General features: G+C 41.0%; 1 protein-coding gene across 4 annotated transcripts in view; it reads left to right on the top strand.

The window, feature by feature from the left end:
* The window catches only part of fam168a (family with sequence similarity 168 member A), a 28,656-nt gene extending 18,487 nt beyond the window's left edge, over nt 1–10,169 (top strand). For 3 of the 4 annotated variants that reach the window (XM_030108112.1, XM_030108111.1, XM_030108109.1), the window contains 5 exons: nt 810–890; nt 5,431–5,576; nt 5,673–5,859; nt 5,935–6,061; nt 6,249–10,169. In XM_030108112.1, the coding sequence (XP_029963972.1) occupies nt 810–890; nt 5,431–5,576; nt 5,673–5,859; nt 5,935–6,047 (527 nt within the window). In that variant the 3' untranslated portion in view covers nt 6,048–6,061; nt 6,249–10,169. Of the gene's footprint in view, nt 1–809; nt 891–5,430; nt 5,577–5,672; nt 5,860–5,934; nt 6,062–6,245 lie in introns of all 4 variants that reach the window. The other variant, XM_030108110.1, reaches the window with a different exon arrangement.
* Nucleotides 10,170–19,582: the final 9,413 nt, after the last annotated feature.

The following is a 19,582-nucleotide window of genomic DNA, read 5'->3' as shown; positions in this document are numbered from 1 at the left end:
TTGTTGTGTCTTGACTCCTTCAAACCTGCTAAGAGAAGGAAGAGAGCTTTAGAGATGAGAGAGCTGGCTGAATTCTGTGCTGCAGCATGAAGCCACAGAAGGCACTGGGCTGCGTCTCGGGCTGCTCAGACGAATAATAAGGCATCACCATTTTGGAAGTCCGATGCAGCTTTCCGTTGAACCTGTTACATCCGACTGCGGCTCCACCTACAGCAGCCAAATCTGGATCCAGCAAATGCTGAGGGCTACAGAACAGATCATCTGCAAGACTGCCTGCCAATAATAGCAAACAGTGAGAAGTGAGCAGCACTTCAGTCGCTCTCCGTCTCTGCCGCCTCTCCTCTCCTCCATCCTCTTGTCTCAATCTAGCAAATCTGCACTTTTTTTTTTTTTTTTTTTTTTTTCCTTATCAGTGAAAAGCTTTTTTTTCTCAGGTCAAATCAGCCCTGTGTGCTAATGGATGACGCACGAGTGGCGTGCGCTGCCCGCCGCACGTGTCTGCACGCGTTGCTAATGTTTCTCAATTTATCTCCTCCCACACCATATTGGCAGGTGTGTCCCGTCTGCCAAATTGGTGTATGTAAGACGCATTCAGCCGACTGTGTTATTGGTGCAGACATTTTTTTAATGAGCGCCATCTGCGCGCATCGTGCCTCACACCAAATACTGCCCTGCCTCTCTCTGTGTGTGTGTGTGTGTGTGTGTGTGTGTGTGCGCGTGCGCGTGCGCGTGCGTGTGTATCTGTGGCCCTGTCTGCTTGTTAGGCCGCGGTTTGTGATATTTTCTCTTTCATCCTCCTCGTCTCGCAGGCTATCCAGGAGGTTATCCTGCCACGGCTCCCACTTACACACCCAACCTCTATCAAACAGGCAGTCCTGGGTATCCACCAGGTGAGCGCCGCCCGTTTGATCGCTTGCTTTCTGTTCTATTTATTGTTTTATTATGAATTAGCTGTAAAATACAATCAGCATTTTGCTGTAACAATACAGTGACAGAAGTCCTTGAGGCATTAAAATATAACCCGAGTCTTCACATCGTCTCACACTGTTAGAATCACGGTCACCAAATCTTGATCGTTTTAATTTCCGCACTAAACTTCTTCTCCGAGTGCCTTTCAATGTATTAACTGATTGTTGAAATATTTTTCATCACAATTTCTTCTGAAATTCCGCTGTTTAAATTGTCTAATGGAAAACAAACTCGTACTGCAATAAAATCCTCCACAGTACAGGGTCAGATAAAGTTCAACCAAACATGTTAGGGATTGTTTTTCACTGTCTGAGCTCTTAAAAAGAAATTATTACCATTTTTTTTTTTTTTTTCAATGTGAGGCCAAAGCCCACAGAGGTTTCTGCTTTCTGCTTGTAAATGGTGCCATCAAGCGAAAACAATAATTAAAACAATCTGCGTGTTTTTTTTGAAACTGAAAAACAGTCTGTAACCCAAACAGCCCGTGTCTGCGCCTCCCAATTTCCCTCGAATACATTTGAGAAACGTGTTAATCTTCCTGATGAGTAATCGCTGGGCGCGCGCTGTGAAAAAGCCTTTGAGTAATGTGTTGGTGCGAAATGAAAGTTAGTCATTGTTTAGGTTAAGGCTGGTCTAACGCTTAATGCCTTGAATGAATTACACACGGATGAAATTTTAATTCCACGTCAAGTGTGGATCCATTACAGCTGCTCTGTGTGGCCGTTCTGGATTTATGGGTTCGTTATGACTACTTAACGTTAGGCAAATATTGTTTCCCTGCATGTTAAATAATTGTCTGACTCATGCACAGTTACTTTTTTTTTTTTTTTTGCAGATACAGTTAAATATATATTCCAATCACATACATACACACACACACTCACACAGTCAGAGGGTTGTAGAAAGCTCCTGAACCCGATCTGTAGTAAGTGGGGAGCTCAGAATAAACGGCGGTAATAGTAAAGGAGTGGGAATCTCGCCAGTGAACAGCTGCTCCATAGCAGCTCTGCTGGGGTTCGGTGTCTGGTCCCCGCAGCAGATGGGTCTCCAGTCGTCTCGCTGCTACCCAGATATGATGTGTCTATATAGAAATAGGTAGTGCAGACTGGGTAAACACAGTCCTACATTTACCCCATAACAGTTATATGAGGACATGATCACGGTGGTCGTCGTTTAGGTTTGATAATTGACATGCACATGACACAGGGGATGTATCCATGATATTGATAATTCCTTTAATATATCGCTTATCAAAACTATTGTATTAATATTAATGTAATATGTAGATAATTCATTATCATTGGATCCTGTTCATTAGACTGTTTTTATTTATATTTCGTGTTCATTCTTGGTGGCATTGATTCAGCAAGGCGCTGGAAACATGTCGGTTCATATTCACATAACATTCATTTTCACAGTTGTTCCAGATTTGTTGATGCTAATGTGCCAAAGGTTTCTCTATCTCCATTTCTGTGTAAAGTGTCTCATGTCGCCTTCAGAGTTGCTTAAATCTTCTTTCTTCCTCATGTGTATGAATGTGTGTGGTGCATCATGTCAGCAGTGTTGTTGGCTCAGGTTGGAGACGTGGTTGCAGTCAGAAGGGGATTTCACACAAAAAGGCTCCAGATGCTGTGGTGACCCTGGTAGAGAAGCAGTTGAATACACCGATATTAGAATAAAGTCGGAATGGTTGAACCGGTTCCATTTGAAAATGTGTTGTACAGTGATTCATAAAGGTACAAAAGAAATAAATAAAGGTAAAATAATAATAATCACTTTCCAAGTTTCCACTGTCACCCTCTGAAACTTTCATGCCATTCTGCTGTACAGATATAATAAACATTTAGTAGTGAAGCTTTCAGCTTTAAATACTGGTAAATATTTGTACGTTGAAACCAAAACAATGCAGTGCAACTCTATTAAGGCGTGAAATAAAAAGGAAGATGATGCCGATTACTTTGTCGAGTAAGCAATTAAAAATAATTCGAAGTGCAACAAAAGACAAACTCGGCAACAAAGAACATAAACCTTCAAGAAGAATAGAGCTGGCTGGAGATGAAAGCGGCGGCGACGGAGGAGAGCGAAGAGCCCAACTACTGCTACGTCCTCCAAACAAGAAGGTTTTATTTAATTGGGCTTTTGAAGATGTGCAATTTTAATGACTTCAAAGACGATTTTAAGAAGCTTCATGGATTTGTTTCATTCGCAACCAAACAGCAAATCATGTCAACATCTAATGAACGTCTCAATATTGAATAGAAGTGTCATGGAAATGGCATGAATAAGCACTTTTTGTGAAATATTAAATTATCCTCAGCAGCGACACAGCAGAATCCTTCTTTAATTGTTTTCCCCTTCTTGAATTTCATGTGTTCCAAAGACAGGAGGGGGTTGTCGATTTCCTCTGCGGTGCTTTTGAAGCTTCCTCATTGCATCTCCACCCTGAGTTTTTTTTTTTTTTTTTTTTTGTCTTTTGGAGGTCTAACAAAATATCAGGTGTGCTCTGGCAAAGCTCAGTCGGCTTTGTTCAGCCGAAACCTGAACCTCATTATCACGGCTGCTGCTGCCTGAAATTTCTTTCCGTGCACGCAGCGCAGCTTAATGTATGGTGAAATTAAAATGTTGATCATTTTGAACTCAGACATAAATGATATGGTTTCTGAAGGGATCGTTTCTTAAGGCCGTTCAATAGACTTTTTGTTTTTTGCCAGCAGGGCTTTTGTGTAGTTGTCACCCAGCATTGTTCTTTAATGCCCTGCACGCATGTTAAAGCACAGAACGAGTGTGTGTGAGTGAGTGTATACACACACAGACACACACACACACACACACAGACTTTCAGACACAGAGCAGCTTCAGCATCTCTTTGTTCCCTTGTCCTTGTGTGAGAAAAGCGCTTTCATAAGCTCCACAGCAGCAACTAAGCTAGTAGCATGTTTGACCTTCAGGCTCCTCCAGGCGGCCGATCAGAGGAACTGCACCCCAGAGAGCAGAACAAACACACACACACACACACACACACACACACACACACACACACACACACACACACACACACACACACACACAAATGTGCCCGGATGAACCAGATGTCTGAACCTCGCTCTTTTTACTCCCAGTGACGTAACGTCAGTTAAAGGTGGGAATGTTTAGATGCTGTTGTGGCTCTGTGCCTCTTTGCTCGATATAACCTGCTGTCAAACTGCAGAAAGTAGTGTTAAACATCAAGAGGCTGTCGTCACAGTTCCTGGCTAAACTGGCTAATTGAGTCCTTTAAAGATGCGCTGATCCTCTGTTGGTTTCTTTTCTTTCTGGTTTTTTTTTTTTTTTTTTTAACAAGGTAGCTCTGGTCCCCATCTGCTGGATTATTTGGGAAATGCAAATGATAATCCTCAAACTTACTAAACTGCTGAATTCTGACTGTTCAGTCAGCTGCTCCAAATTCTTATGAACTAATATTAATTAATAATTCTTTCCATATATGAAACAAAGTTCGTATCTTAGTGTTTATCATTCCTGAAACGGTTTTTCATGGTTGCACAATTGTCAAAAACCTGTGCCGAGTGACTACTTGCGCCTGTATGTTCAAAGATGACTTGATCAAGAAGATTTGCTAACCCAAGCAGGGCGTCCGTCTGAATATTCCCGAACTGTTTTTGGTGTCCGTTGTGAGTCTGATTGACTTACAAATTAAAAAAAAAAAAAGCACGTATTTTCTATGTTTTTAATCCTTTGTGACTAATTACGTTGGAGCTGGATGGATTTGTTTAGGTCTTATGACTGAAGAATTAACGCTCGCATTACAAACGTGTGACCTGCTGGTGAATCCTGTCGGTGTGTAATTGGTCGCGCTGCTGAATCGCTGCGGGCCACTGCTAAGACACAAAGTCTTAACAATGTTCAAGTTACACTTACGAGACACTGGGATGGCAAATCCTGCCAGCAGCTTGAAGGAAAGATATTTTAGGGCTAAAGCAGCCACTCTGTAGCTGCAGATCGTAGTCGGTTGTGTGTGGAAGCAGTTAGATGGAGCAATAAGGGACAAAAGCCACAGATCATTATCACCTGACTGAGCACCTTCTCTGCGCTCCCCGGCGGGTTTCATCTTAAACCTCTTTGGCTTGTTGTCGTCTCGGTTGCCGGTGTAAAGTTTTGAGTTAACTCTCATCAGCATCGCTGCAAGAGGAAAGTCTCTGCCGGCCCGGCACCAAATGGCAATTAGTGACTGAGCATTAGAGGAATATTTATCCGTGAAGGAGCTTAATATTTCCCACCGGAGCTGAAGAGTGAAAACAGCCGTAAGCAGCTTGAAAACTCCTGAAAACTGCTGAGGCGCCGCTCTGTTGGCTAGATATGCTAACAAGGACTTCATATTTCCTCAGAAGTGCACGCCGTTGTGTTTTTCAGCCAAATGAGTTCCTCTGATGGATTTCTCCTTTTCGTTTCTCCCCCCTCTCGCAGGATATACTCCTGCAGGAACTCCGTACAAAGTCCCGCCCACTCAGTCGAATGGAGCGCCGCCGCCCTACACCCCCACCCCCACCCCGTACCCGACAGCCATGTACCCCATCCGCAGTGCCTACCCCCAGCAGAACCTATACGCACAGGTGAGGCTCCGCCGCCGCTTCCTGCCCCGTGACTCCTCAAAGTGAAGTGTTTCAAGATGTTTACCCCCCCCCCCCCCCGCGGTTTCGTCCGGACAGGGAGCGTATTACACCCAGCCCGTGTACGCGGCTCAGCCACACGTGATCCATCACACCACCGTGGTGCAGCCCAACAGCATCCCCTCCACAGCCCTCTACCCGGCCCCCGTCCCGGTCCCCGCTCCCCGCAACAACGGCATGGCCGCCATGGGGATGGTGGCCGGAACGACCATGGCCATGAGTGCAGGTAGGAAGCCTGAGACCGGCGGTTCGGCTCAGTCGGTGTCCGTCGTTAACTCTCGCTGGCGTTCGCCCCGCTCAGGGACTCTGCTGACAACGCCCCAGCACGCCCCCATCGGAGCACACCCGGTTACTGTGCCAACCTACAGGCCCCAAGGGACGCCCGGGTACAGCTACGTACCGCCCCACTGGTAGAGCCCACCCATCATGTGAGTGTCTGCACCGCTGTCCTCCTCCCTCTCTGTTTCTCCACTTGTTCATTCCTCTTTTTGTCCTTCAACCTGAACACTATGCACCATCCCATATTCCTTCCTCCCCGTCCCCCCCCCCCCCAGAGGGGCCGTGGCGGTGTGAAATCAGTCACCGATGTGTGCCTGTGCTCTTCTCTCCCAGCAGATCTGGAGTCCACCATCGTATGCAACTGCTCAAATCTTTACACGGGCTCCCATCGGTAACCATGGGAACCCGGCACCTGTCTGCAAGAACAAAAAGAAAAGTGCAACAGCCACTTTACTATTATTGTTATTGTTATTATGCGACATTCTCTTACGTTTTACAAAAAAAAAAGCTGCTTTTTTTTTTCCTCTCTCTGTTCATTTGCCAACCAGTCATTACTTTTATTTTGTATGTTTATTTTATTTTTTTCTTCTTATTTTAATTTTCTTTTGCTGTGTCTGTCATTGGAACTCCAGAAGAACTCTTGACCAATCACGGGTGTCGGTCGATCCTCTTTCTGTGTTGTGCTGGTGTGTGTGTGTGAGTGAGTGTGTGTGTGTGTATGTGTGGTCCCGCCTGCTGCTGCTCAGTTGGCTGGAATCTATTGGGCACTTATTCTTCTTCATCATCATCATCATCATCTCGATCAGTCTCTACAGAGACTTTATTGACTTATGCTGCCAAATTTTCTAAGGACTAGATATCAGCACAGGGTTTTAACATGATTTGGATCTTTTTCTTTGAAGCTTTTTCTGTTTTAGCACATTCATCTCAGCATTTTTTTTTTGTTTTTATTTTTCTATTCTCGGTTCTTCCTTCCTCTTTATTTTTCAATGCCAATGGTTTCCCTTTTCAGTTGGATCTCGCTCGTCTTCCAGCGCGTAGCTTTCCGTCTGTCGTCCTCGCGTCTCCGTCCGGGCGCTGTGAGCGCTCGCCCATCGTCACCCGTCGTGTTGCGTGTCCCGCTTTGTCTGCATCAGCATTGTACGTAGTACACACACACACACACACACACGCACATACGCACACACAAAGAACAGCATCGCCTACTTTATGCTACATACTATGCAGGCTAGTATGTTGTGACACTATCGAGGTCTAAACCGAGGTAGAGAACATTTTGGGGTTGTTTGTGTCGTGTCAGCTTTTTTAAATGTGGTTAGCATAAGTCAATACATAAAGAAGCTGTTAAAAAAGAAAAAAAGGAAAAAAAAGACATTTATACTAATTGTGTCAACAACATGGATGGTCATGCACACTTTCACACACACACATACACAGGGGCTCCTGTGATGTGCTGAGAAACACACAATCACTTAGTGGCACTTACTATACAGTACCTCCTCCAGTTAAATGATCAAGTTACACACACACACACACAGGCATGCATGATGTGGATTTGTGAGGGTGTGTATGGCAGACACAGCCAGCAGAGGAGGAGCTTAAAGGGGAGTGTGTTGGCACGAGGAGAGCAGAAAGCAAGCAGAGGAGGAGGAGGGAGAGAGGAGGAGCAGACGGCATCCAGTCATTTTAATTCAAGGTACAAGACACTGGAGTTTGACGTCCTTCCACGGAGGGGCGGCTCAAACACACAGCTCTGTTTGCACTGCGTGTGTTGTACATTGATCTGTCACCAGGATGCCATCAGCTCCTCTTCTTCCTCCTCTTTTCCTTTTCCAGGTGAGGACTAATCAAGTTATCTGTAGTTTTCACTAAATGATGGACCAGTCAACAAAAACTCAAAGTTTGAGGCCAGTCCCCTTTCTTTTGTCCTTGAAGACATATCGGTGTCATCTGGATAAAAGTTTGTGCAGCCCCTTCTCAGAAAGATGCATCACTGCAGTTTTAAATGGGAATAAAAACAGAATACAGTGGTTTGCAAAACTCACAAAGCCATACTGAAAGATTTTGGATAATCTCCTGCTATGAAGATGAAAGTCTTTAAACTGCCTGCTGATAAAGTCGATGGTTTCTCAATTAGGTTTTCTCAATTTTGCAATCAGAAACTTATCTCCGAAGTTGTTAAACAATTTTTACACTCGGCCAATCTGGACACCTCAAAGGCTTTTTATACCCGGTCGCGTCTTTGACATGATGTTTGATCCGTGTCAATTATGTTCCAGCCTCTTCCCCAGCTTTTTTAGGATTGTGTAATGCCAACAAACTCAATTCAAATGTCAGTTTTAACATTATGTTCAATAATGATGCAAATCACTGTAGTTTGTATGTAACTTGGACATGATGTGCCAACTGTTTTGGACTCGGGTGTAAAAGTGCACATGCAAAACCACACAGTAATCAGACTACCAGTGGTTTGAGGTTCGCCGTCAGAGTGCGTTTGCCTTTTTCGCTAAAATTTCAACAAAGCGAACACGTTTCCCCTCAGAAAGCCCATCTGCTGTGAGTCTTTGTTGACTGGTCCTCGGCTGGATAAAAGGGGAGGGTGCATGGCGGGAGCGGGAGAACACACACGCAGTGGTGGGATTTCATATTTCGGTGAGGCCTGTGGCATTTTTTTCAGGATTTACAAATAAAACAAGACTCGAATCGCATCTCCGTGATCTGTAGAGTACAGATTGGTGTAACAAAACGAAAAAGAAAAAAAAAAAGCATTTACTGAGCGGGTATGTGGATGTAGTGGTTTAATATTGCAATAAAATAAGAGGGACTGCCTCCAACATTTAACAGTAATTATTTTATCAACATTTTGAATTGATTTTTTTTTTTTTTTTTTTTTTCTGTTTCAGGAGTATTGTTGTAATCTTAAATATGGATCCGAGGCTCCGTATGCAGCCTCCATTCAATAATTATTACAGTTACTGCTAAGAAAAGTAGAACATATCAAAATTTTGGGTATTGAGTAACATTGTGAGGACATATTGCACAACATAAGATTAAAAAAAAAAAAAAAACTTGACTATACTGCTATAATTTAATGCTAAGTAACAGGTACCTAGGCTTTGTAGTGCAAGACGGAGGACAAAGCAATTTATATCTTAAATAAATAAAACAATAAGGTGGAGTGTTTGAGGTATTCTTAGTCCTGATGTTTGTACACTAGTAGGTTAATCCTTCATGGAAATATTACATAATGCCGCTGTCGGAGGAAAACCGCCTTTATTTGGAACCTCTTTTTAAACCGACGTGTATTTTAGAGACTTCGAGTGGATTTTTTTGGGGGAGACGAGTTACAAAACGGTCCCTCCTCGTAAGAAGAAGCGTGTACATTTCAATGAAGCCAGTAGAAATGTGGGGGGGGGAATACACAGCCTGGATTTTCTTGCGACAGCGGTGACGTTACTCGACATTAGGATTTATTTAACCAACCACTACTTTTGTCAGTATTTTTCAATTGAATTTGTTCTTTTTCCTCTTTTCCCTCTGGTCGATTGAGCATTATGGGTATGCATAATATTCAGGTGTATTTCACTATAGCATTGGATTTCTAAGTTGATAAAAAAAATAAATAAAATAAAATAACATGCAGTATATTTATACAGCAAGTGGTACAGTCAAATGTATTTCTAGCTAAGCATGGTTGCATCAGTGTGGCAGCTACTGTTTGTGCTTTTCATTTTTATTTTTATTTTATTTTTTTTTAATTTTGAACCTCTTCTTCTGCATCTTTTCCTCTACATATCTGTCACTGAGGGGGGAGAAGAAGTGAACACAGTCTGTAAATAAAGTTTGGACTTGTGGAATTTCTCGCTACCAAATTCTCTAACAGCATCGCCTGAATCTGCAGACGTTGAGGGAAATAGAGGACATGCAGGACAGAGACGGACGCCACACGTTCCCTGTCCGTTTCTGTCCTTGTCCTGCAAAGATTAACGTCTGGGGAAAAGAACCCTCGGCCTCCATGTCCTTTGCTCTGTGCCATATTTCACCAACCGTCGTTTGGTAATGATTAATTTCCCTCTCCTAAATAACTGGTGAATTCTGAGTCCTTGTTCTGTCTAGCTTCCTGTGAATCTGTGTTCTTTCCTATTGCTGTCCTGTTTCTCACGTTGTTAATGCATATTGCCTGTCGGACTCTTATCTTACTGTGACCTCTGTGCTGATCCTCGTTTCGCTCCGTGCCACCATGCCCCCCCCCCCCCCCCCCCCCCCCCCCCCTCGCCCCCCCACCCCATCAGGAGTCATTCTGCATCTCACCCTGACATTCAGTTTTCACTCATTTTAGGATGCAAAATGATGCCTGGTCATATCGTGACAGTTTTCTCCCGTTTCCCTTTTTTTTTTTCTCTCTCTCCGCTCATCCTCCGTCTGCATTCCCTCTCCAGTCTGACCTTTGCAAACCTCTCCACCCCATCTTAAAAAAAATAATTCCAAAAATGCAATAAAAAGAGCAGTCATGTAGAAGTAAACGATGGTCATTCAGATCGGCTTGTGATTTTATTTTTTATTTTTTTTCCACCGAGCCTTTTCGAACACTAGATGTCACTGGTGACTCGGCGTGGAAGTCGCTGATCAGGGTCACTTGCAGTGCTGTGCAAAAACTTTAGACACTTCTTAAACAAATGCTGCAAAGCAGGAATGTTTTTAAATCAATAGATAACACTGTAAAGTGAATAAACGAGACGGAGAGTCAGTAGCTACCTTCTAAACCGCATTTTTCACACTTCCAGCTCCCGCCGTTCTTTAGACTGACGATAGTTGTTGATCATTTCTGCAAAGTGCCACTTTGACCTCACACACTCGCCTGAAGGTTTTGCACAGTACTGTAAATGTACCTGTTTTAATTTGGTGTTGCCTTTTTAGCACTGACCTTTTCTTTTGTGTGCAAATTTAGTTTAGTTTTTTTTTTTTTTTTTTTTTTTTTTTTTTTTTTTTTTTTAGGACATTTCCAGAAAAAGCAAGACCTTCCTGGGTTGTTTTTTTCTTCTTGGCTGTGGACCAACGCTCTTTAAACTGGAACTCGGTTGTTAATACGGAGGCTGTTTAAAGAGGCCGAGCATTTGGGAGACGTCTGAGGCAGAACAAGCCGTGACACAGCGGGTTTATTTTACATGGCGATAGAAGTGTTTCCATATTTCTCTCCATTCCTTGCTTCACATTGATTTCAATTTGCACTTAAGTGAAAATGGCCTGTGGAACACGGACGTGTTCTGGGAGAGGGGCGCCGGATGGTGTGCAAAGCTGTCTTAATTATGACTTCTTTTTTTTTTTTTTTTTTTTTTTTTTTTTAATCTTTATTTTTCCTCATCATCCTGTCTCCTGTGACTTTTTCATACCTTGAAAGGATCATAACATGTCAATAGGAATCGCCTGTTTTCTTTTTGTTTCTCCATCGTATTTAATCTTGAGCCTTTCTATTCACTGCACCTCTCCTCTCCTCCCATCCCTTCCTTCCCTTTTCTTTTTCATTTCGCCTTGCTGTCGCTAAGTCTTACTCTTTTTTTTTTTTTGAGTATAAATTAAAAACGCTACTATCACAGTGAATAGTAGGCTCTTAAATGTCTTTGATGTTCTGCTGCAGCTTTGTTTAATTTCAATTTGTCAGAGCTATCTCTTAGTTTAATTTGACACTAAATGTGATGCAAAAAGTGGAAAATTCCTTGTCTTCCAAGAAAAAAAAAAACAAAAAACAAATGACATACTTGTATCCCATCCCCGGATCGAGTATTAGGAACAAACCCCATCTTTGGAAGTTTTAGTTTGGTACCCAGTTTGCACATGCTATGGTATATCTGTTACCGTAAGGTTGTGTTTGAAACTGAAGCCCAACGTCTGTTCAGCGTTGAGAGAAGTGAACTGTATGTTAGCTATTTGGTCCAGAGTGAAGGACCCGCGTCAGGCTTGTGATATGAAGTGTAAATCTGTTTTAATTTTTTTTTTTTTTTTTTTTTTAATGTTTTATCTTTTGTTGTTGTTGAGGGTTTTTTTTTTAAGATCAGTTAGTGATCTTAGTACTATAACTAAGCCAAGTTTGTAATTGTATATTTACTGTAAAATGTAGAACATTGAATAACTATTAAAATTTTCCTATAAAAGGAAGTTTGTCTGGTTGTGTGTTTTTTTTTAAACGCCTTTAGGGAATTTAAACTGAGGAAGGAAACATGAAAGGCTCCCACTTATCACCCAACATCCATGTAAGTGTCTTGACATATGAGGTTCCTGATGGATTTGAACAGTAATGATGCTGTGAAGTGTTGTGTAAATAAAACAGACTTAAAACACATTCACTGAAGGTGTAAGGATGGAGCTGTAAGAGATGGCTGACATGCAAGGTGTGTATACTCTTTGAAACTGACGTGATGGCAGGTTAACTCGTAATCACTGCTGCAGCTACAAATCAGTTTGCAACAATATTATGGAGACTCTGAGCGTGACTGCTGGCCGTCTGTCATCACCCAATCACATCGCAGGCAGGACAGGATGTGTTTGAGATGTTTTTCCGGGCCTATTAGTGTCTTACACATGGAAGATGATGGGAAATAAACAGTATAATAACATCTGGCTTTCCCACGAGTAAGCAGCACTTAGAACTCTAACATATGAACAGGAACTGAACGCTAAGTCCAAACCTGACATTTGATGTGTGTTCAATAATTGGTTTTGGAAAAGTCTATTTTAAAGCGTAATTATTTTTAATAGTTCTTAAAAAGAAAAAAAAAAGTTACAATATGTATTGTAATAGTGTAAGTAACAAATTACTTGGGACCAAGTAACTTATTTTAAGAAAGTTTGAATATGTCAAAATTTGGATCCCCTCTTAATTGAACTTCAAGATGCATGTTTATTATTAAACTGAATATATGATTAAAGAAACAAATGGATTCCTGACAGGATAAATTACAATATGATAATAACAGAAATGCGGCAATCGTCTAAATTCATCTGAATTATTCAAATGTTTCTGTGTGATGATTTCAGAAAAGATACCCATCCAATTTGATTTGTAACTGTTCGTAGTGTTTCTTAAATTGTAAACAAATAATAAAACACAATAGATACTTCCATTTAAGAGCTGCCTTTCAATGATCTGCGGCTGTATCTCTGTCACGTGACGTGACACACTTTGCATTGATGTATTTTCTTTGTGTACACACACTTCATGCTGTGGTCGCTTTAGCTGGATTCCAGAGGAGGAAAAACCAAGCTGAAAATAGTGAATTATAGTCACAGAACTACGCCTCATATTGTCAGTGACAGTAATGACATTGTAATGCTGGGAAAAGTAATTAGCTGGATGACTCGTTACTAAAAATAGTCACGCCATTCATTTTAACGGAGTTACTCCCATCACTGACGATAAAGCTCAATTTGACCTAGATATGCAAATGAGATGATACCTCATTTAGAACTTTGCTGAGTTAGCAACAATGTATCAGTTTTATATGACGTCATCATCTAATTTGACCTGGACATGCAAAAGAGCAGCTATGCAAATTAGATGATGACGTTATCTATCTAATGAGCAGCTATGCAAATTAGATGACGTCATTTACAACTTTCTTGAACTAGGAGTTGGCAACAGTTGTGTCAGTTTTAAAGTCCCACTCCAATACTCTTTTGTATCTATTGCATTCTCAGTGGTTTTAAAATTGCGATGATGACGTTTTTAGCCAAAATCCCAAAACCTGTGCTTTTTTCCATTTCCTCTGGGTTGTGGGCGGAGTCAGCGATGCAGTGCGCCCCGGTTCGTGCCAGAACAATATTCTTAATCTTATACATAATAACTAGGGCTGGGCACTGCTTCCTTAACGCCAACAAATATTATCATCAGGCGTTACGCCCCCCACGCCCCCACCCCCCCCCCCCCCCCCCCCCCCCCCCCCCCCCCGCTTCTCCCCACACACACACTGCGCTCCAGCTGACCATCAAAGGAGCACACACAGCAGCAGCACTTTCTGCGGTGAAACACGGTCCATTCCTCATTATTTGCCATAATGAACTCAGCCGAATTATCAGAAAAATCACGAGGAAAACGTTGGTATGAGGCGCAAACTGAAAAAAGGAGCGCAAATATGAAGAAAATGAAAGTGAAACTTAAATCTCGTCTTTTACCGGCAGAACGCTTCGGCCCGCTGGGCAGTCTTCAGGCGCTGAAAACACGCAAAATAAAGTAAATTTCCCTTCAACACACCATCTGGCTTAATGAGGCACAATTCAGCGTGACTGAATTTATCCTGCCTTCTCTGTATTAGGGTGAGAGATAGAATGAAGTTTGAGGAAGTGTGCACTCATAACAAACTTTGTTTTTCTGCTCTGCTCTTGCTGGTGTGTGTGTGTGTGTGTGTGTGTGTGTGTGTGTGTGTGTGTGTGTGTGTGTCTGTTGGGGGGCTCGGGGGTGGCAATCTTGGTGAAGACTTGGTATTTTAAGCTATTAAATATATTTGATGAATTGTAAAAATTTTTATGGTAAAAATATACTTATTGCGAAATTCTGGCAAAAAAAAAAAAAAAAAAGTTCCTGTCCCCAGCTGGGGGCAGGATGATCATTACAGCGTACTTTTGAATTCATTTATTGTATTTTGCGCATAATGCGATTAATCGCGATTAATCGCAGAAAAATTACGCGATTAATCGCGATTAAAAAATGTAATCGTTGCCCACCACTAATAATAACATACATCATTTCTAATGATAATCACATCACTTCTTCAGAAAAAAGACAGCTGCAAAATCCAGTTTGTGCTGCTGAGTCCAGGAAAGAGACAAACATAATGCTGTCAACACAGAGCCGCCAGTAGCAGCATAGACGGAAGCTTAGGGCTCCGTCCATCAGAGGGCGCCACTGCAACAGCAGCGCAAATGGGAAAGAAAAAATGTGTAACTATCTCTATTTTTAGAATTAGTTGTTCCACTCTGTGGAACAGTCTGGACCCAGAAATAAAACAAAGTAGCAACATAAATCTGTTTAAAAAGAAGTACAAAAAAATATTTCTTAATAAGTATATGGAGGAGGAAGTCTGGAACTCTGGATGATAACAAATGGTGTTGAGTATTATACATATAGTGGAAATTGATATATTGCTGTTATATTGTAGTTATATTATAATTATTCTGTTATATAGTATATATTTATGGGGATAAGTATATGGTATGTGTGGGTATATATTATGTATTTATAGGGATATCTGCACGGTATATGTATACATATATTATATTATGTGATGTCCTATGATGTATGATTTTAAAACTTGTTAATAGTTAAAAAGGGGTAGGAATCTCTTAAAAGTGTTTACTTCTTCCTACTCCTTTTTTCGAACTGTGCTGTTATGTTGTTTTTTTGTTTTGTTTGTTTTTGTTTGGTTTTTTTTTTCTTTTTTCTTTGATTCGCATTAACTTTCCTTTTTATCTTTTTTCTTTTATACATGTTCGAAAAATAAATAAATTCATTCATTCATTCATAAATAAACAAAGACTGTTAAATAATAACATGTGCTGGCAAAGCTTTGAGCTCCACTTCTCTGTCTGCGCACGTCTTGATTTCCACATGACGAACGAGTCCATTCAGAGAAATAGGTGTGCTGGACGTTGGTCAACTGCTGGATGACGGTGACCAATCCAGAGTTTAATCATCTAAGTGACTCCACTTTCTGTCATACATCTCATTTTCATCAGAGGCAAGAGGGCAGAGAGAAATGGACACGCACACACACACACACACGCACACACACACACACACACACACACACACACACACACACACATACACACATACGCATTCCCAACTCGGTTTTAATTCTAGTCTACAGGTTTGTTTTAGTGTTGTCATGCGATCAAAAAAATTAATCTAATTAATTACAGGATTTGTAATTAAATAATCTAATTAATCACATTTTAATCTCACATCTTGTTTAGGTCCCCAAGTGAAGAATTCAAATTCAGGGGCGTTACAGAATTGTAGCGCATGACTCATCAAATGAAAACACCGAGAAGAGAAGATTTGAAATCCACATTTTTGTTAATGATGAATGAAGCTCAGTCAGGACGTCTTGTCCAAAATAAATCCTAAGCCCAATCAGGCAACTTAAATAACACTTTCAGTGTGTTTCATTAAAGAAATTCAAAAGAAGAAAAGGTTTAAGTACATCCCAGCAAACCAATTTGGCCTGGTGCTCTATTCAAAAATGCAGTACAAATATAGATAAAAAAAAAATTCTGAAATAAAATAAGGCTGGGTCTCAAATAGCCACTATAGCAAACTAAATTCAAAATGAATACAAAAACCAACTTAATACAGCAATTTAAAATGAATACTACAAGTATAACATGCCTCTAAATAAGACAACAGTTCCATTCACATTGAACTCAAGTGTGCTATAATTAATCTTAGATTAATTTTTTTAGTGCACTAATTTGTGGTGTAATTAATTAATCTAATTTATGCACTAATGTGACAGCCCTAGTTTGTTTATATAATTCCTTCTTCTTTTTAACTTATTTTCTATTTCACAATATAAAATACAATTCAGAAGAATGAAAAAAAGATTTATTGAGAGAAAATGATAATCAGGACGGCTCATGAAGCAGGAGAGGGAATGAGAAAGAACAAATGCACATTCAATTCAATTTAATTCAATTCAATTCAGCTCAATGATATTATTACAAATTGAATAGAAACCATACAGTCATTTCAAGGTACTTTTACAGAGAAAAACTCAACAATTCACTCATGTCAAAAACTGATATCCTGAAGGAAATATGACTCAATCCACTTCAGGAACAGACGCACTCGATGCCGCATTCAGGGAGAGGTCTGTACTGTGTAGTACAGAGGTTTAACAGGACTAACGTTCTAATGTGTTTGATGTTTTTCATTAGAAACATGTTCTGATATCTCGTCACTGCTAAACTTGTGTTTTTGCACGGAAGCTTATTTTCTTAGTTCAACTTGTCCATTTCATTTAATTCAATTCTAAAACCACTTCTTTTTTTTTTTTGCATGATTTTTCCTAAATTAATTAAATAAAAAAAAGATAGAATCATGCTGGGAAAAGGCATCTGCCTGACATCCAGGTTTTCTCTGCTGACGCAACCCTCGGAAGCCACATCCACTGCTGCTCACTCCTAACCAGATGGTGAAACACGCAGATGGCAGGACGGCAGTGAGCCTTAATGTGATGACAAAGACATGGACAGGAGGGGAAACATCTGACTGACTGGTTCCTAAACGCTGGAAATCACCAATGACTTCAAGAGAAACGGGCCCAGTCACACTCACTCCTCTCCTCATGCATGAGACCGCTGTGGACAGACAGACAGACAGACATGAAGTCTCTGCACCGGGTGCTGAGGACAGTGGAGAAGAAGATGGTCAAGAATTCACTTTCTTCCATCCAAGCTGCTGCCAAAAACATGCTGCCCGAGGCTCCTCTCATCCCCGCTGTTCTCACGGCTGAACTCTGGAATGAATGAAGCTCGGGAGATTCCAAGCGAGTACAGCCAGCTTCAAATATAGTTTTCTTTTGTTTGTTTTTTTCAACATGTCAGTCCCATAAACATATGAAAATCAAAATATGCAGAACCAGTTTGGCCATGAAGGAGAATTTCTCTGGAAGTGTTTTCAAGTTGTTCATGTTCTCTTTCCTGTGAACAGTGCTGTAAACACCCACTTACACAAACCTGAGCCGATAAAATCTTCACCATAAAAAAAAAAAAAAACAACATAGAGTACATCTCAAAACATAGAGACGTCAAGGTGAGTCCCCAACCTTCAAAAAAATAACAAGGCCGGAGAAAATGTCTTAATAATAGCTGATTACAGTGTGACCGACGGATCCGCAGTGAATGATGGGGCGGATTTTTAACCACGACAAGCTGAGAAAGTAGATATGACCTCCCTGCTGAAGTCACACGCGCGGTCATGACTCAGTCGCCACAACACGCCGAACAAAAGCAAGAGTGTGTGACATCTTACAATGTGCTGAGCCCCAAAAAAAAACAAAGACAAAACAGTGTTTTTTCTCTGAGCATCAGTTGACTGTTTCCAAGGTTGAGATCCAGAAAACAACTATTAGTCCTCCTTCAGCAGGAACAGAAAGTGTTTTCCTAACGTTATGTGCTGCTGGCCATTAAAAGCAACATTACCAACAAGTCATGTAAACAAAAGCTTCTGATTGAAGGGTTATTATGGTCTTTTTGTGTTGAGCTTTCAAAAACACACCGACAGGACATCGGGTCTGAGAAGGTAACTGTAACTGGTGGGAAAGAAACGTCCCAACCTGGTATCTACCCCGTTTCCATGCTCCGTGGCACTTTTATTAACCGCTATTTGTCATTACTATGAAGCATTTTGGGCTGTGTGTTCCCACGATAATGTCATGGAAATAAAGTCATGATGAAGTCAAATATGCTTTCATATTTCACTGACAGTTTAAAGTTACCAAAAGAGATGGTATTTACCAAAGGAGGTTTCTAATGTTGAATTCAAAAAGTGAAACTACAATGAACATTTTACTAATTTTTTTTTTCCATTTTTGATCCATTTTAAACTGTTCTCGCGGCCGTTAAAGCTACTTCAGTGATATTACAAATTTAACTCTTTCATCCTCACCCTTCAGTTATCAGTTTTTGCTCCATCAATCAACCAGGTGAACAAGCACTTGGCAGCGAAAGTGAAAGGCTCTTTCCATCCGTGATTAATGTCACTGTTTGTCTTTCAAGGCGTTTCTTTCTGTGGGCATGATAGGATCAGCTTTCCAAGAGGTGTGGTTGAGACTCTTCATTTATCATTTCCAGTAAAAGGCAGCAAGATGTTGATTGTACTCTTGAAATGTCTTAATGATGAGTCACGTTTATCACCTTGAGCTGTGAGATAAGGATCCCTTTGAAAAATTGTTTGCTTTGCAACAAAATTGAGCTATCAAAAAATGTTTATTTTGGCATATTTTTGCCAAAGCTCAGGCAAAATGCCACAGAGGGGCTGAAAAATGTCAAGCAACCCTATAGCTGAGGGCAGCAGACCAGGGTTCTATGCAGGACGATACCAAAATAGTTGCAGTCCATCATCAGGACAGACACAAGAGTCACTGTAAAAGCAATCCAACTTGGTGTCAGTCTATACGGATGTCCATACGCATGTGCGTAAGTGTGCATGGTTTCATTAGTGCTAACTTGTGGCCGGGAATACTAACTACATCAGTTTCAGTGTTTCTGTCATTTGTAAATGGACATTGTTTTCAAAATGTTGCCATGCAAACAAAAACCTTTTCTGAAATGAAAACGCCAAAAAAAAAAAAAACTGTGCTTTTTCACTTCAAACATTATCAGAGCCAAAAGTATTAAATCCACAGTTAGGCCAAAAGATCAATAGTTTCCATTGTTGCAGTTTAATGTTCCACTTGATTTCACACAGTGATTTAACAGTTTTTAGGTCCTTCCAGAGCGAACTGATTCTGCCAGAGCCAGCTGGCCCATTAGCCAATATAGGCAAATGCTATGGGTGCTGTGGCCTCCGGGGGGCGCCGTAAAATAAGGAAAAACTTCACTGTCAGTATAATCACATCAAAACCGTTTTAAGTAGAAATGCTCACATTGATTCAAATTAATGCCCAATTAATATC

Source organism: Salarias fasciatus, chromosome 14 (genome assembly GCF_902148845.1).
Source record: "Salarias fasciatus chromosome 14, fSalaFa1.1, whole genome shotgun sequence".
Lineage (NCBI taxonomy): Eukaryota > Metazoa > Chordata > Actinopteri > Blenniiformes > Blenniidae > Salarias > Salarias fasciatus.
The sequence above is the reverse complement of the archived record's forward strand: the minus strand, read 5'-3'. Positions and strand labels throughout refer to the sequence as shown.